Here is a 14,725-nt window from a genome sequence, read left to right on the forward strand (position 1 = left end):
TCGAGCAGGGGATGAGATCATCATTTTTGGTCTCCTATGAGAAGAACCAACGAACCTGACCGGGCAGGGAACCTGAGAGGAGTTAAGTCCCCTAAGTTGAAAACCAGGATTTGGGGGGTGGGGTGGTGGTGGGTCCCAACCCACCTCAGGGTTGGAAGGTTTTGATCATTGATTAGTTGGCAACGTGTTAGTGATATAATTGGTAGGGTCCATTGAGAATGATTGAGCTTAGGTCCAACATAAAACACACTAATTAGCTTTTTAAATGAGCCAATTAAAATTGAAAGACAAGAAAGACTTTTATTAGCCAAGGCCAAAAAACCAAGCAACCAAGTCAATCACCACCACCACCACAGCCCTTGCTTTGCTGGCCCATGTTGTGTTGTCCTTTAAGTCTCATTTCCTCCTCTCTTGGCCTCTATATAAATATCCCTAACCCCTGACCTCACCCTTCACCAATTCTCTAGTGTCTCTCTCCTTTTTCTTCCAAGTTCTATAACTAAAATCTTCTCCTTCTCAACTCATTCTCCAACAGAGCTAGCTAGCTAGTCATGGCTCTCAACCGTGCCATGCTTGCTCTCACACTGTGTCTTGCTCTTGTGGCCTCATGCATTGCTCAATCACCTGCTGCTGCGCCTACAACAACACCAGCTCCACCCACCACAACGGCCACACCACCTACAAGTGTTGCAGTTCCACCTACTGTCATGACTACTCCACCGGCTTCTTCGCCGGCTCCGGCCGTGTCAGCTCCTCCAACTATGACTCCTCCACCGGCATCTGTACCAACAATGTCACCAGGACTTCCACCTTCACCACCTGCACCTATGGCACCTTCTCCTAGCACTGGACCCTCACCAAGTGTGGCTGCGCCGCCCAGTGAATCACCGGTGGGATCTAATCCTGCCTCCGGTGCATCTGTTCATGGAAGTAGCTTGGCTTTGCTAGCTTTGTTTGGAGGAGTCGCACTTTTTGTCTAGGCTAGAACAAATGGGTTCATTGCTTTTGAGACTTCTACTTCATTTGATGTAGATTAAGGTAATTATTTGTGTATTCTTTTTCTTTTCTTTTAAATTGTGATTTTTGGAACTTTATTTTGTGAGGATGAGGATGATTGGAGCTGAATTGATCGGATATTATTGCTCTTTTTGTACCATTTTCACTTGGATGAAATAAAAAAAAAAATTTGGTGACTCTTGTTTCGGTTTCAAGAAAGAATTTGGTCTTTTTTGTGATTTTATAAGAGAAAAATAAGAAGAACCCATGATCTAATGCCTCAATTCTTGGTAACCCATGAAGTCCCTCATGTGCATTTTGTGTGTTAGGTTTGCATTACAGAAAATACAGAATAAATATAAAGAAGGAAGAATCGAGATCTTCTACTTCCGCCTGTCCGGTATTGCCGTGCGTCTCACACACAACAAGGTATAAACCCGTTGGAGCGCACGACAGTACCGGATAAGCGGAAGTAGAAGATCCGGATCCAGCTGAAACCATTTAAGACTGATAGCCTCAAGGGGTAGTGGATTAAGATGGGATTTGGATGGGGGATATGGATAGAGAGATCAGGGTGAATAATAATGGGGGAAGAAGAAAAAGTTAGGTGGTAGTGGGGAAATTGAATTTATGTGGAAGAAAGGAAACCTAACCTCTGATGGGTGAGGTGTGCTTTTGAAAAAGTGGGGACAACTTTTGGGTTTTTGTGAGTACTAGGGGGCTGTAACAGGAGCTTTATGGGTAAGATTGTAAGAAATGCCTTTATTATGGTGGTGGTAGTGGAAGCATAAGGGGGGGTGTTTTAAGAATTTGATGGGTTGGTGGTAGCAATAGTGGTGGGGCAGATGAGAGGCAAAGCAATATGACTAGGACAGCGGTATGCACATGCCGAGTTTGTCCCACAATGCCACGCTCTTACCTCTAATTAAATCTATAGGCTATAGTTATTTATGTTTGTGTTTATGCCTGTGAGAGTGAGAGAGAGAGAGAGAGAGAGAGAGAGAAAGAGGGTGATCGATTGTGATGGGTCGACAATCTTAACAGCAAAGAGTACTAAACAGATATACAAGAGCGTTATTAACGAGGACAAAATTAGATCTAGTATTTTTTATGATGGATAGATTCTAAAGTATTTGATGGGAATTTAGGTTGGATTGTTGTGAACATGCCACAAGGCCAACTGGGTATTGACTCAAAGTGATGTGCCTTAGGAATCACCCATTATTATTATATATATATTTTTTTATATGCATGCATGTATTATTTTTTTAGTATTTTATATTTAAGGTGTAAGAAATATAATATAACGGGCAGTAGGCCAGTAGTGTATTACTTAATCATGGTGTCGTTTCTAAAAGAGTTTAGCTGCCGTTTACCAGAAGTTTCACGGATATACCAAACTGTCTTCAACCGAAAAAATTATCTCTTGTAATTCTCCGTCCAATCCATTTTCCCAAGGCCCTCTAATAGGGGGGTGTGGACTGCACCCGGGTAGTGTGTTTGGATAGGGGTAGGGTGGTTATTTTTATCCCTTATGAAAGGAATTGCAAGAAATGGACGGGCAAAGAATTGTAAGGGATAAAGATCCATCTTTAATCTTGTAACTACACAATTCATAAAATTCGATTGTAGAGGCCCATGACCCAATTGCATCGTAGAGATTGAACGCTTCGATTTTCCCCTTCTTCTAAAGCTCTAGCCTATGCGGAAAATCACTGAATCAAACAGACAATTCTATGAAGTATAAGACTTATCTGTTTAGTATGACAACTTGAATGTCACCGAAATATTTTTATAAAAGTTGAAGTGAGATTAATAGCACTAATACACGTCCTCTTGTATTATCAGAATAGAATATAATAGAGTTGAGTTGTATCAAACAATACTTTCTTAAGATTTTTAAATGCCCTAATTTGTACAACCCGAATTGAGTATACGTATATACCTCCAAGATAAAATATGGAAAACAGAATGTGATCACTCATGGAAATCCAAACCATCCTCGAGTTGGCAATGTCTGATACTTGTCAGGAGAACCAAACAATCGTATACTTCGATGTAAACTCAACAAGGATGGTGTGGTCCACAAAATGTGAAAGAGAATCTATGTAGGGATCAGTTAAGTGGTGCATCAGAACCTTAGGTTACTAGAAGATGATGCATGGGTTTCGTTCTTTTGGGTCCAAAAATCTAATCAGCCTTTTGGGCTAAGTGGTTCATTTTAGTTTAATCAAAAAATAAGAAAAAACACTAAGCGACTGTGTTTGGTTAGATAGAAATTGATAGAAAAGAAAAGGAAAAAAATTTCCAAGGTTTGTTTGGGATAAAAAAAAAAGTTTTGAATTCACTTAGGCATTAGTGGAAATATTGTTTTTTGATGAATAAAAAATATGTTAAAAAAAAAAAAAAAAAACACAGAGAACAACAAAAGTCAAAAAGATAATCTAAGGGAGGGATCCCAAACAAGAGAAACAAAACAATTAACTAATTTAATGAATGAAACGTAAAAAAATCGGGGCAACGAAGGAACAGAATCGAAAGAAGGATACATCAAAACTAGGAGAAGAGGTGAAACAACTAACAAAGGATGATATATCAAGAATCACGAGGATGAGGGGAAATAAAAGGAAGGTCCCAAGACAAAATAAGTTGTCTATTTCTTAAAGTGTTTGGGGTTACAGATCGAATTGGGAGAAATCTATTTCTGATCTCAAAAGTGATGGCTTCCTAGATTTGCTCAATCGTGTGAGTCGAGGAGGTCTATCTTCTTTGTAAATAAATCATCATCCGTTAGGGTGTTACCTGAACGGAGATGGGAACGCAGTGGAAGAGGATCTTGTACAGGGTTGGTTACAAGCTTCACGAACTCGAATGATTTCCTTCACGATCTTTGAATTTCTCGAAAGGTTTATCCATAGAGTACTCCACACCACAAATCCCTGGGAAGAGATGGAATCCCAAAGAGAACACAAAACACTGGAGAGAGGAAAATTTTGGTTTCTCACAATTATTTGGTCTTAGAGTTATAGGCTTTCTATTTAAAGCCAACACCTTAAGACCCTGCCCCTATTTAGACTCTTATTGGGAATCGACCAAAGAGGGGGGAAGGGACCCAACCATTTAAGTGGTTGGTTCTCTCCACGCACAGCGGGTCAGGTCGGATCCGGCCTACCCCTTGTGTGCAGCTTGGACCGGGCCTGGCCCGTGTTCGATTTACATTCTTTTATTCCATTTCCACCAAATATGATGAATCACAACATCAAAGACAGGTTTACCAACATAATTACAATTAGATTTACCTCTACAGTTTTTCAAGATCCACCTCCAATCTCTTTCAAAGGAAAGGATAGTTCTATGGTGAGACCAACACTTTCTAAGGACACCTTGCCAAAGGTGCTCCTCATTTTTCAAGAGAGTTCTAACATAGACAACTGTGAGATAGACAAATTTCTCTTGATCGAGATGGAACTCCTAGGTAGGGAAAGATAAGGTCAAAGCATACCTCACAGTAAAACTATGCTGTTGAATATTGGAACTAAACCACAACCTTATGCCCTCATTAAAATAAAAAAAATAAAAAAAAAAAAAACAAACAAACAAACAAACAAAGAAACCACAACCTTATGCCAAGTAACTCTTTCAGATCTAGTTATAATCAGATTCCAAACAGGGGTAGTGGTGAATTTCTTAGAATAATTTAGAATCCATTGAACTAAATCACCACTGCGAATTAGGGAAAATATTAGATTGTAAGTGCATAAATTCTCAATGCATACATGTCATATATAATAGCATCGTCTCTTAACATAAGAAGTGAAGTTTCTTTCTTCTCCTTCCTCGTTGTCTGTAAAATTACTTTTGAAGAGGAAAGCGAACCCTCGTTAATCGGATACACGTTTAAAAAAATGGGGATTCTTCAAACGATCATTGAAAACTCGTTTCACAATTTTTCGAGATCATATCCATATTATGTATTGGGATTGGAATAGAATTCATCTTTAAAAACTAGCCATTACTAAAAAAGTGCCCAACTCCTTACAAGTATTCATATCGGAGTGTGAAACCCCCACACTTGTATCTCTCTAGACAAAATTTCTCATCCTTCCATTTTTCATCCCTCTAACAAGATTATTTTTTGCCACCATGGTTTTAGTAATTAGTATCGATATCCATCCGTCTTTATTGATACTGATCCAGATTGGTCCGTATTGGTCTGGATGAGTTAGGTTTATCCTTTTTTTTCAAAAAAAATTAGACCTTGATTATATTTTTACCCTTGTTCATACCGATCCACTGATATGAGATCGATCAAAAATCAGTATCGATCTCCACAATATCGATACGAATCAATCCATCCGACCAATGATCGGCACCGATTTCTCAAACCATGATTAGCCACTCGCCAATAATTTCTTTCTCTTTTTCGAATTTTTGGTGGTTTCCAAACACAGCAGTACACTGCATGCCGGAGTACAATAATGCAATGAGGTCCCATGCTAAACAGTTCTTTGGCCCATCTGTGGATGTGTGTCCAGTCTATTACATGGGCCATACATGTGTACCCATTTGATATTCGACAAATGGGCACATGCGGTTGGATCTATCTCCTCAAGACTTTTCAATAAAAGAGAAAAGTAAAATACATGTTATATTCTTTGGCAGCCGGCAGGAGAACTCTCTCTACCCCATTTCTCTCTCCATCTGCAAATAGATATGCTCGACTTTTGGGGTTTCTATCAAATGTGAAAAAAAAATAAAAATTAGGGGTTTCTATCAAATGTGACTCCACAAAAGGAAACGACCATATGGGAATCTTAGAGTACTAGTCGAGACGAACTAGGTTCTACTGCATTACCCTCAAGCCAATTGCCTTAGCAGTTGTCTTAGAAAGGACCATATGCTTAATTAAAATGGATAGGTCTGCAGGGCCCAATTGGGCCACAATTATTGGAGAACATGGGGCCCACACTTCTCGAAAAAGATAACCTATGACAGATGCACATTGGAGGACTTGTTCCGGAAATGGATTTCCTCCAGCCATGGCAGAAGTTGGAGGGTCTACAACCCTACAAAACGACAACAAAAACAGAGATGGGCTGGTCATTTCACAAGTGGGTCCCACTTTTGAAATGACCAACCCCCTTGTTTTTGGAGTGGTTTTCGAGCGTTGGACTCTTTGGCTCCCGCCACGGTTGGAGGAGAGCCAGATCCACTAAGAAAGCTTCGGACACGCTCTTAAGCGACTAGTGACCAAGTTTGATACTAAAGTGTCTAAAGTCCCAAAGTTTTGAATGTGAGATTATTCTCAATACTTCTTCTAACGAAATTAAGACCTTTGATTTCTAACTTTGAATCTTGTATCTTTTCTTTTATTCCTAGAAATTTGAATGACACTGCACATTGCCTAGCTCGAAAGACACTCTTTTTGACATGTAAGACAGAGTGGCCACTTTCCAATTCATGACTCCAAGAAATTTGTTCTCAGGAAGCCTCGAGCTTCTCATGCCCTCTTCAATAAAATTTCCTTTACCTAAAAAAAATTAAGACCTCTTGGTGGGCTAGGCTCAATTGCACTAGAAGTTTGGGTGAACATTCATAAACTTGTTGTTAATGTGTAGTAAGTATTTAATTTGATAAAAAGGAAGATAATCTTTCTCCCTTGAACAATAGTACCACAATATGTTGAGATACCAAAAATGAAAAAAAAAATTAATGTCAAATACTCAAATAATAACACCAAATAGAAGAGTCACAATAGCACCAACACAAGCTCCAAATATTAGAGAACCCCTTCCACCATAAGGAGACCCATTTGAAGTAGAGAAATTAGGTGAGGCATTGTTGTTGTTTGTAGAAGCTTGGGGTGCCAACCCTGGTGCAGTTGCCGGAGCATTTACCCCCTGAGCTCCATTAACATGGACTTGAAGCTTCATCCCTCCAAAGCAATACAACTTATTCCCACAGACAAAGAATCTATCGCCGGGTTGCGTCAACGGAATCGTTGTGTTGCCTCCGGTATATATTTGTATAGCCTGAGTCACATTACATGCATTGAAGTTGTTTCTTGTAACCTCATTCACAGTGTTTCCAGATGAGTATTGGAACACTGATATATATATAACAAAAACATTGAAACCCTAGCTTGGTTAGAACTTAGAAACTATATAGTAACCATTTAAAGAAGATGATTGGTTGAAAAGGAATAATATTTAGTACTTACAGAGAGAATCTCCAACATTGAAGGTTTTGCCCTTGACCCATGAGTTAAGATCAGTGCTTACATCCCAACCAGAGTTATCACCCACCATGTAAACTGTAGCATTGCATGTTAGTACTTGAAGGCAGAGGCAGGCAAGAACATAGAAGAAGAGAAGCTTATAAGCCATTAATGGAGGAATTCAAATCAGATAATAAATTGAGAGTACTGTGGTTCATGCAGTTCTTATAGATTTACCATAAATATACAAGGGTTGGCTGATGAGTAGATTACCTAACTTTAGCTGTACTTTTAGTGTTCAAATTAAAGTTTGTTTCTTCTTCATTTTATCACTTAGTCTTTGGTTGTTCACTTAAGATTTAAGAGGCAAAAAACTTTCCATTAAGTTGTGTTTATAAAATAAATATTAGTCTTCTTTGGACTTTAATTGATTGTAATTCAAGATTTGATATATAGCTTGTTGAATCAGAATTCGTTGGTCAAGCAGTTAAACATCTTTCAAACCATGGTCATTAGTTTGACTTTTTTTTACCCACCTTTCATGCACATTAATGTAGGATGTGTGCGACATAACCCAGTCGTTGGATGACTTATTGGGCACTCATTGGGCGATGCCATCCAAAGAGAGGAGCCGAATCCAATACGATACATATATGGTCGTGTCTTACAATTGTTGAATGGCAGGGGTGGGTGCAGAAGTGTAATTGTGCATGACTTTCTCTCCCCCATCCAATGGTTTGAAGGTATGACCATGTGTGTATGTACACAGTCGTGCATAAAACCATTTGCCGTTTTCCCTTTTATTTGTAGATTAAGACAATATTTTTGTTAAATTATATGTATAGTAAGAATTATCTAATATGAACAATTGATTATGCTACATGGAAGTGTGTTGTGACAATTGTGACTGTTGGATATCTGAGAAACTCATAAATTATCAAATTTTAAAACAAAATTCAATCGTACACAATCTTTATGTATGTCCATGTATATCATCGTATTTTTCAATCGTCCACATAGTGATAGGCACCCTCGTATATTTTCCAAAAGTTGTCTTTCTCAATTGACCAACTCTATTAATAGTGTTAAAACTTGATTGGTGAGTAGAGAGCCTTGGAGTCTATTTATTTATAAAATTTTAAGGGGAACCATTCTCGGCATGGGAGCGCAGGGGCCATATACGTGCACGACAGCCAGTGATTGAGGGCGGAAATTCCGTCATTTATGGGCCAAATTTTAATTACATCTGACCTGCCACATGACAGGAAGCATGTAAGCAAAATTGATATATAATAAGGAAAAATGTTCTCTGGGTGGGGGGCATCGGCCACGTCCAGACACAGTGGAGGCGAAATGACTGCTCCGTCCCCATGAAAGACAGTAATCTCACCCCTAAGATACCAGCTAGTGCGCTCTCATTGGCTGCTGCGCACGCGTGGTCCTAATTACACTCCCCCATAGAGAATGCTCCCCCATATAATGTTGTCTCCCCCCATATATTAAAGTATACGCTTTCCTTAGAATAGAGATCCCCCCCACTCCTAACTAATTCTTTCCCTTTGTATGCTTCTGCTTGTTTGGGAGAGTTAGGTTAGGGACGTTAGGCAACCCAATTGGCTTACTTGAAGTGAAGGTAAGAGATGAATATTATATAGTATCAGAAGTAATTATTTCAATACAAATGGGTTTCATCTTCAAGAAATATTTGGAATTTCTTTGGGTTTGGTTCTCACATGCAACATAGAAGCTTCAGCTGTTTAGATATTTATAAAACTTTTAAGTGCCAAAGTTGTTGAAATCTCTATCTACTTCTCCTTGGTAATAAAAGTTGAATACTAATATATAGATAGCTCCCAAAATAGCATTTCGTCCTTGAGGAAGCAAACTTTCGAACTAACTTTTTTCTCTTTATAGTTATCTAATTTTTGGCTCTCTTTTAATTCTGCAATCAAATGGTGACCCATTAAGTTAAGTTAAAACCAAACTACTTAAAAGGGCCAAACTCCCTTTCCTGTAAGAAGTAGAAAAATCTGGGTGCATAACAACAATACAACCACTTCAAAAGACAAATATGAAAAGGAGAAAGTAACTTCCTAGTTCCTACTGCAAAGCCCATGATTAGCGGGCCCAAGCAATAGTGTAGAGGCATAGAATAGGCTCATCAACTAACTCTATATTAATAAAGCTTCGAGAAATGGTTGAAGACACAACCTAGCTTGGACAAAAATGGTTTTAACTGCTGAAAGTACAAAAGTGAAAAATTGATCAGGTGAGGGCTGGTTGAGAGATATAACAACAACAACGCAACAACAATAAACTCAGACTTATCCCAACTTAAAGGAATCGACGACATGGATCCAAACAAAATAAAATAAGGGGAATAAAGATATGGAAAAAGAAGGATGGAGGATGAGATGATAAATGAAAAATGGGAAATGACAAATAAAAAATGGAAAATATAAAAAAGGGTGATTGTTCTCTGCCTGGGAGCACAGGCTGCACCTAGACACATGGAGCGGCCATTCAAGGGGGCGGGGTGGTCATTTTGCCGACTCCCATGTGTCTGAGCTTATCCTGCGTCCTTGGCACAAAGAACATTTGGCCTAAAAAAAATGGAGAGTTGAAAGGTGAGAAATGAAAGTGAATAAAAAAGCAAGTAAGAGGAAAGAAACACAGTCCAACACGTCAAGAGAATCTCAACTAATTGGGATCCATGTACCTCATGAAACACGTTTTGTGTAACAAATTTTATTGCAAGTACTTCTTTCAAAAACAAATTAAAAAGAGAGAGAGAGAGAGAGAGAACCCAGCCTGGCTCAACCCTGTGTTAGGTTATGCTTTACAATTTATTGTTTACATTTTGTAATTTTTGTTTTGTATCTAATTATCTATTGGTTTACCAAAAAAATTGGTAATTATCTATAGAACGCAAATTTTTACAATTTTAAGATTGGGCTAAGTTTTTTAACCTAAAGAAAAAGTCTAATAGTCAATTGAGTATGAAACAAACTAATACCCAATCACATGTGTCTGATTTTTTTAATGCAATGGTAAAAATCAAGGTCAATCAAAGCCAACCCAGCCCAGCCCAGCCCGGCCCGATCAGGGTCAATCAGGGCTGGGCTGGGCTAAGCTGAGCGTGGCATGGTTGGGCTTGGACTGAGATATCTCAGTCTGACCTAGAGTCGGGTTGGGCTTGGGTTGAGCTACGAGGACTCCGGGTTGGGCTAGGGTTTTAAAAACCCAGCCCAACCCAGCCCAACCCGGCCCTATTTCAAGGCTATACATACTACCCATCTCTATGAAATAAAAAATCACATTTATGTTGATGCTTCTCTGCGTGTTCTCTCATTGACTGTTGTGCTATTGCAGACACTATATACGACCAGACAACAATCTATGACTCTATAATTGCCTAAAACACTCAGAATAGGAGTATTAGGAGACTACTAGCCACGCTCATGGCTCTCAAGCCCACACACAATTAAATTTGCTAATACTATTAGAGACATAGACAAACCCACAAAGATAAAGGAAGAAGGAGAATGGAGGTAAAAGGTCTTACAAGTCAACAACAACCTTTTAAAATAGGCAGACCACTAGGATTGTTGAAGCTCAGTATGAACATAAATTAATTAGAGGAAGAGGGCGGAGAGGAGGCAAGGTTAAGTTATGTGAGGGTTAAACTTATTAGACTGTCCTGAGCAAAGCTTCAAACCATGGAATCGGGATTTGGATCTGGATTGGTTTCAGCCAATTCCGATCCAGACCTTTAGAATCGGTCAGGAATTATTTAGATTTTGCCCTAACCATAGAAATGGTTTATGGATCAGCGGCTCCGGATTGATCGGAATCGGCCTTGGTTGACCCTGGTACCGAGGCTAATCTTGTATGGTTGTTTCGATCTTGTGTTTTTTTCAATGGTTCCTGTTTAGCACTAGGGTTCAAAGGGGTTATAGTAGGGATGTAAATGGATAACCAATCCGAATCCAATTCGCATCCGTATTCGTTTAGGCATCCGTATTCGTTTAGAGATATCCGAAAAATAATCCGAATACTCCGATTAAAATCCGTCGAAAAAATCCGAATACTTAATAATAAAAATTAAGTAAATAATGATTTCAAGGGTTTTTGAAGATTAAATAAGTTCTAGAATATGATGAAAAGAGAATCATGATCTAAGAGATATGGATTGAGAGTGAATTGTATCCGCTAGGGGAGGAAGGTCCGGGTTACACAAGGCAGAGATGTAAGCGGATGGTCAAAAATCGAATCGATCCGCATGCGAATCCGTTTAGAGGTATCCGTATTCGACCAGGAATATCCGCCCGATCACATCCGATCCGTATCCGATCCAATCCGATCCGTTTACATCCCTAGGTTATAGGTCTAAAATTTCAAGAAGGGTTACAGTAATCGATTTCGTTTCGGGGAATAACTGTTGAATCATCCTGAATCAGATCCACTGGTTTTTGGTTTCGATTTTGTTCTGGATCTGTTGAATCAGGCCGATTCTTTGAAAATGATATACCTTTTGGGATTGGAGAACGATCAAGAGTGACGATAGAAAAAGGTCATGAGTTCAACACTCTTTGGGCCCAACTATCAAAACAACAAAAAAGAGAGTGACGATGAGAACTGACAGAGAATGAGAGGCATCCTTAGATGTCAGAGAATAGTCACTTTCTCGTCATCCTCATTGGCTCAAGCATCATCCATAGACCACAACCGTTGATTTGCTCCAAAGCCAATTCCGATTCTTAGAACCATGGTTTCAAAATTTCATATATTTTCATGGTTTTAATAGATTTCATGAAGTTTTCTAGTGATCATCCTCGTCCCCACCCCCACCCTTACCCTTACCCTTACCCTTACCCTTACCCTTACCCTTTTTTTGGCTGCTCTTTTTGTTTAGCTGAATTATTTTTTGGCTACTCTTTGTGAGAAAAGGGCAGTTGGCATAGGACAAATTTTGCTGTTAAACTTGTAGTAGGAATGTTCCTGTTACAAGACTGATAGCCAAGGAAACGAAATCTTAAAGGGTATTTTAGAAAATATTAATACCTTGGAGGGTATTTATGACCCCAAAAGGAAAGTGAATTATTCTATTTCCTTGGCTACTAGTCTTGTAGCAGAAACATTCCTGCTACAAGTGTAGCAATAAAATTTATCCGCTCTAAGTGCGGTGCATGGGCACACTTGAGAAGATGAAAATCCAATACAACATAAATTTTCAAAGTTTGGTCTTTTAATTTAGTCATGTGTCAAGTTGGAAAATCCAACTCAAACTCCTACTCTCTTTCCATCCACAACCCGGTGAAGCCCATCATTAATTGATGCCTTTGTCTGGGGGACCGACCTATCCAAGAGATAGATGACTAACACCTGACCCTTGGAATGAATTACAACCCAATAAAGCCCATCATCAATTGTTGCCTTCAAGCTCAACTGAATGGAGTCCAGCTCACGTTCACGTGTGTGAACGTACAAGAATTGCTCACAGCCGTCAAGATGGAATCCACCCTATGGTCCCATAGGGTGGATTTCATCCTGACGATTGTGAGCCATTATCGTACGCTCATGTACATGAACGTGAGCCCAACTCAACTGAATGACCATTGCTTCACGAACAAAGGTCAGCTTGGGAAGACATGCACCCTAGCCACCATAGACATGTGTCCACAGTCGTTAAATACAAGAAAATCCATTCCCATAACCCAAGGCCTTATGGCCTCTTGGAGGAAGGAGGACCACAAGGAGAGGGAGAGGTAAGAGCTGAAATTCTCAGCCACATGCCTATTAATCGACTCCACCCAAGTGTGAAACGCAGGAGCAGTGTTTTGAAATGCTATAGCATTCCTACACTTTCATATCCACTAAAGAATGACTTAGATACTTTATTGATATGCCAAAAACTCTAGAATTGATGGAACGTGTTAAATCAAACCCTTAACCTATTTCATACTAGGCTGACCCAATCTAGCATCCATACACTAGATCGAGCTCCATTAAACAAATAACACCTTTGCTCCTTTTTTGTCAAGACTGGGCTCTATCCCCGCTACATTACCTATTTTGAAACAGACCAATTAGAATGAGCCGAGGATCTCATAGAAGCATATGAAGCAAACCATGTCTATTAAAAATGGGGGCATTGGAGGAGGGCATGCTCAACCCTATGTCTTACAATTATCAAGTATCCTCAATAATTCGTTTCATCAGTTCATCTCATCTATTCTTGTAAATAATACTAGCAATAGGAATACAAGCATTGTGAAGAGTTATTAAACATGAAGGGTTTGTCAATATTGTGTAAGACAATCTGGCTAAATTCTACTCCACGGCAGAGAGAATCCCCAAGCACGTATCCTTCACCATCCGATCAATAAAGCTGTCTTTACCCAAAAAGAAAAATAAAAAACAAAAAGAAATAAAGATGAAAGATCTGCACTGCCTCTTGCCTAGCCCATAAGTGCATAATAGACAAGGGAAACCCCAAGCCCAAGAAGCAGAGCACAGATGTTGTTACACGAATTTCCGGCCAATCTGATTTGCAGAGACAGCGAATTGGAGGTGGTGGAGGAGGAGGGTGACGATGTGGGTGTGGAGGATGGAGCTGAGGCGTTGCCAGCGATGGTGACCGCTAGTTTCATCCCTTGGAAGCAGTGATATGTAGTTGGGCATATGAAGTACGTTGTACCTGTTGAATTAAGGGTGATTGTGTCTTTTCCACTGCTGTAGGAATTAAGAGGACTGCTTGTTGAGCAATTTTGGTAATCGCTGCTGCTCACCATGTCCACGGTATGAGTCGGTCCATACTGAAACACTAGTGGTTTTGTGAAAAACAAATTTGGTTAGTAAAATCTCTCATTACACTCATTCTGTTTGTAGAAATGCTAGCCTTACAACCAAATATATCTTACATTGGCTCTATCTGTTGGATCAATACTTGGAATTCTAGAATTGCCAGATTAGAAGGTATAATAAACTTACAGAGTGTGTCACCGACATTGAAAGTCTTTCCAGAAACCCATGCGTTGTAGTCCACACCTTGGTTCCAGCCAGCACTTTCACCCACTGTGTAATCTATGGCATAGACGGCCGGAGCGACCAAGAGCATAATTAAGAGACCACTTGCCACATCCATGCCTCTCTGGAGCACACTAAGTTGCTAATCCTAATTGGGACTAAGAGGGAGAAGGGTAATGAAGGAGGCAAGCTTATTGGGACTAGATTCAGAGTGAGAAGAGTTATGAAGGAGGCAAGCTAATTAGGACTATACTTAAGAGGAAGAAGGGTTATGAAGAAGTTTAGGGAGAATTAAAATTGGGTAAATTTCTAAAAGGGCTTTTACACTCAGGAACGGCCAAGATCATCCAATCCAGATTAGGATCAGACACCATGTTTTAAATCTATACCTAACAGGACTGGAACTAGGACTAGAAAATCTCATCTCATCCTAACTGAACCCTCCAATCTGACCTTTCAACCTGGCCCAATTGCTTGACCAGC

General features: G+C 39.5%; 3 protein-coding genes across 3 annotated transcripts; 1 reads left to right on the forward strand and 2 right to left on the reverse strand.

Annotated features, from left to right (window-relative positions):
- Nucleotides 1–551: 551 nt before the first annotated feature.
- Nucleotides 552–1,202, forward strand: LOC122648632 (classical arabinogalactan protein 4-like). Its single transcript, XM_043841848.1, has one exon. The coding sequence runs from the start codon at nucleotides 552–554 to the stop codon at nucleotides 978–980; it is 429 nt and encodes a 142-aa protein (XP_043697783.1). The 3' UTR covers nucleotides 981–1,202.
- A 5,517-nt stretch (nucleotides 1,203–6,719) lies between these two features.
- On the reverse strand, nucleotides 6,720–7,411 carry LOC122653143 (mavicyanin-like). The gene is made up of 2 exons (XM_043847088.1): nucleotides 7,217–7,411; nucleotides 6,720–7,102 (listed from the first exon to the last, which is right to left on the reverse strand). Exons 1-2 carry the CDS (start codon nucleotides 7,380–7,382, stop codon nucleotides 6,720–6,722), a joined length of 549 nt encoding a protein of 182 aa, XP_043703023.1. The 5' UTR covers nucleotides 7,383–7,411.
- A 6,263-nt stretch (nucleotides 7,412–13,674) lies between these two features.
- Nucleotides 13,675–14,470, reverse strand: LOC122653153 (uclacyanin-3-like). Its single transcript, XM_043847097.1, has 2 exons — nucleotides 14,207–14,470; nucleotides 13,675–14,039 (listed from the first exon to the last, which is right to left on the reverse strand). The coding sequence occupies exons 1-2, from the start codon at nucleotides 14,358–14,360 to the stop codon at nucleotides 13,675–13,677; spliced, it is 519 nt and encodes a 172-aa protein (XP_043703032.1). The 5' UTR covers nucleotides 14,361–14,470.
- Nucleotides 14,471–14,725: the final 255 nt, after the last annotated feature.

The sequence above is a fragment of the Telopea speciosissima genome, chromosome 1 (assembly GCF_018873765.1).
Source record: "Telopea speciosissima isolate NSW1024214 ecotype Mountain lineage chromosome 1, Tspe_v1, whole genome shotgun sequence".
NCBI lineage: Eukaryota > Viridiplantae > Streptophyta > Magnoliopsida > Proteales > Proteaceae > Telopea > Telopea speciosissima.

Bases quoted from the DNA above. Each gene is read 5' to 3' on its own strand.
- LOC122653143 (XM_043847088.1), bottom strand. From the start codon at position 7,382: ATGGCTTATAAGCTTCTCTTCTTCTATGTTCTTGCCTGCCTCTGCCTT. The intron at 7,103-7,216 runs GTAAGTACTAAA...TATATATATCAG, and splicing joins CAATGTTGGAGATTCTCTCT to TGTTCCAATACTCATCTGGA.
- LOC122653153 (XM_043847097.1), bottom strand. From the start codon at position 14,360: ATGGATGTGGCAAGTGGTCTCTTAATTATGCTCTTGGTCGCTCCGGCC. The intron at 14,040-14,206 runs GTAAGTTTATTA...CAAAACCACTAG, and splicing joins CAATGTCGGTGACACACTCT to TGTTTCAGTATGGACCGACT.
- LOC122648632 (XM_043841848.1), top strand. From the start codon at position 552: ATGGCTCTCAACCGTGCCATGCTTGCTCTCACACTGTGTCTTGCTCTT.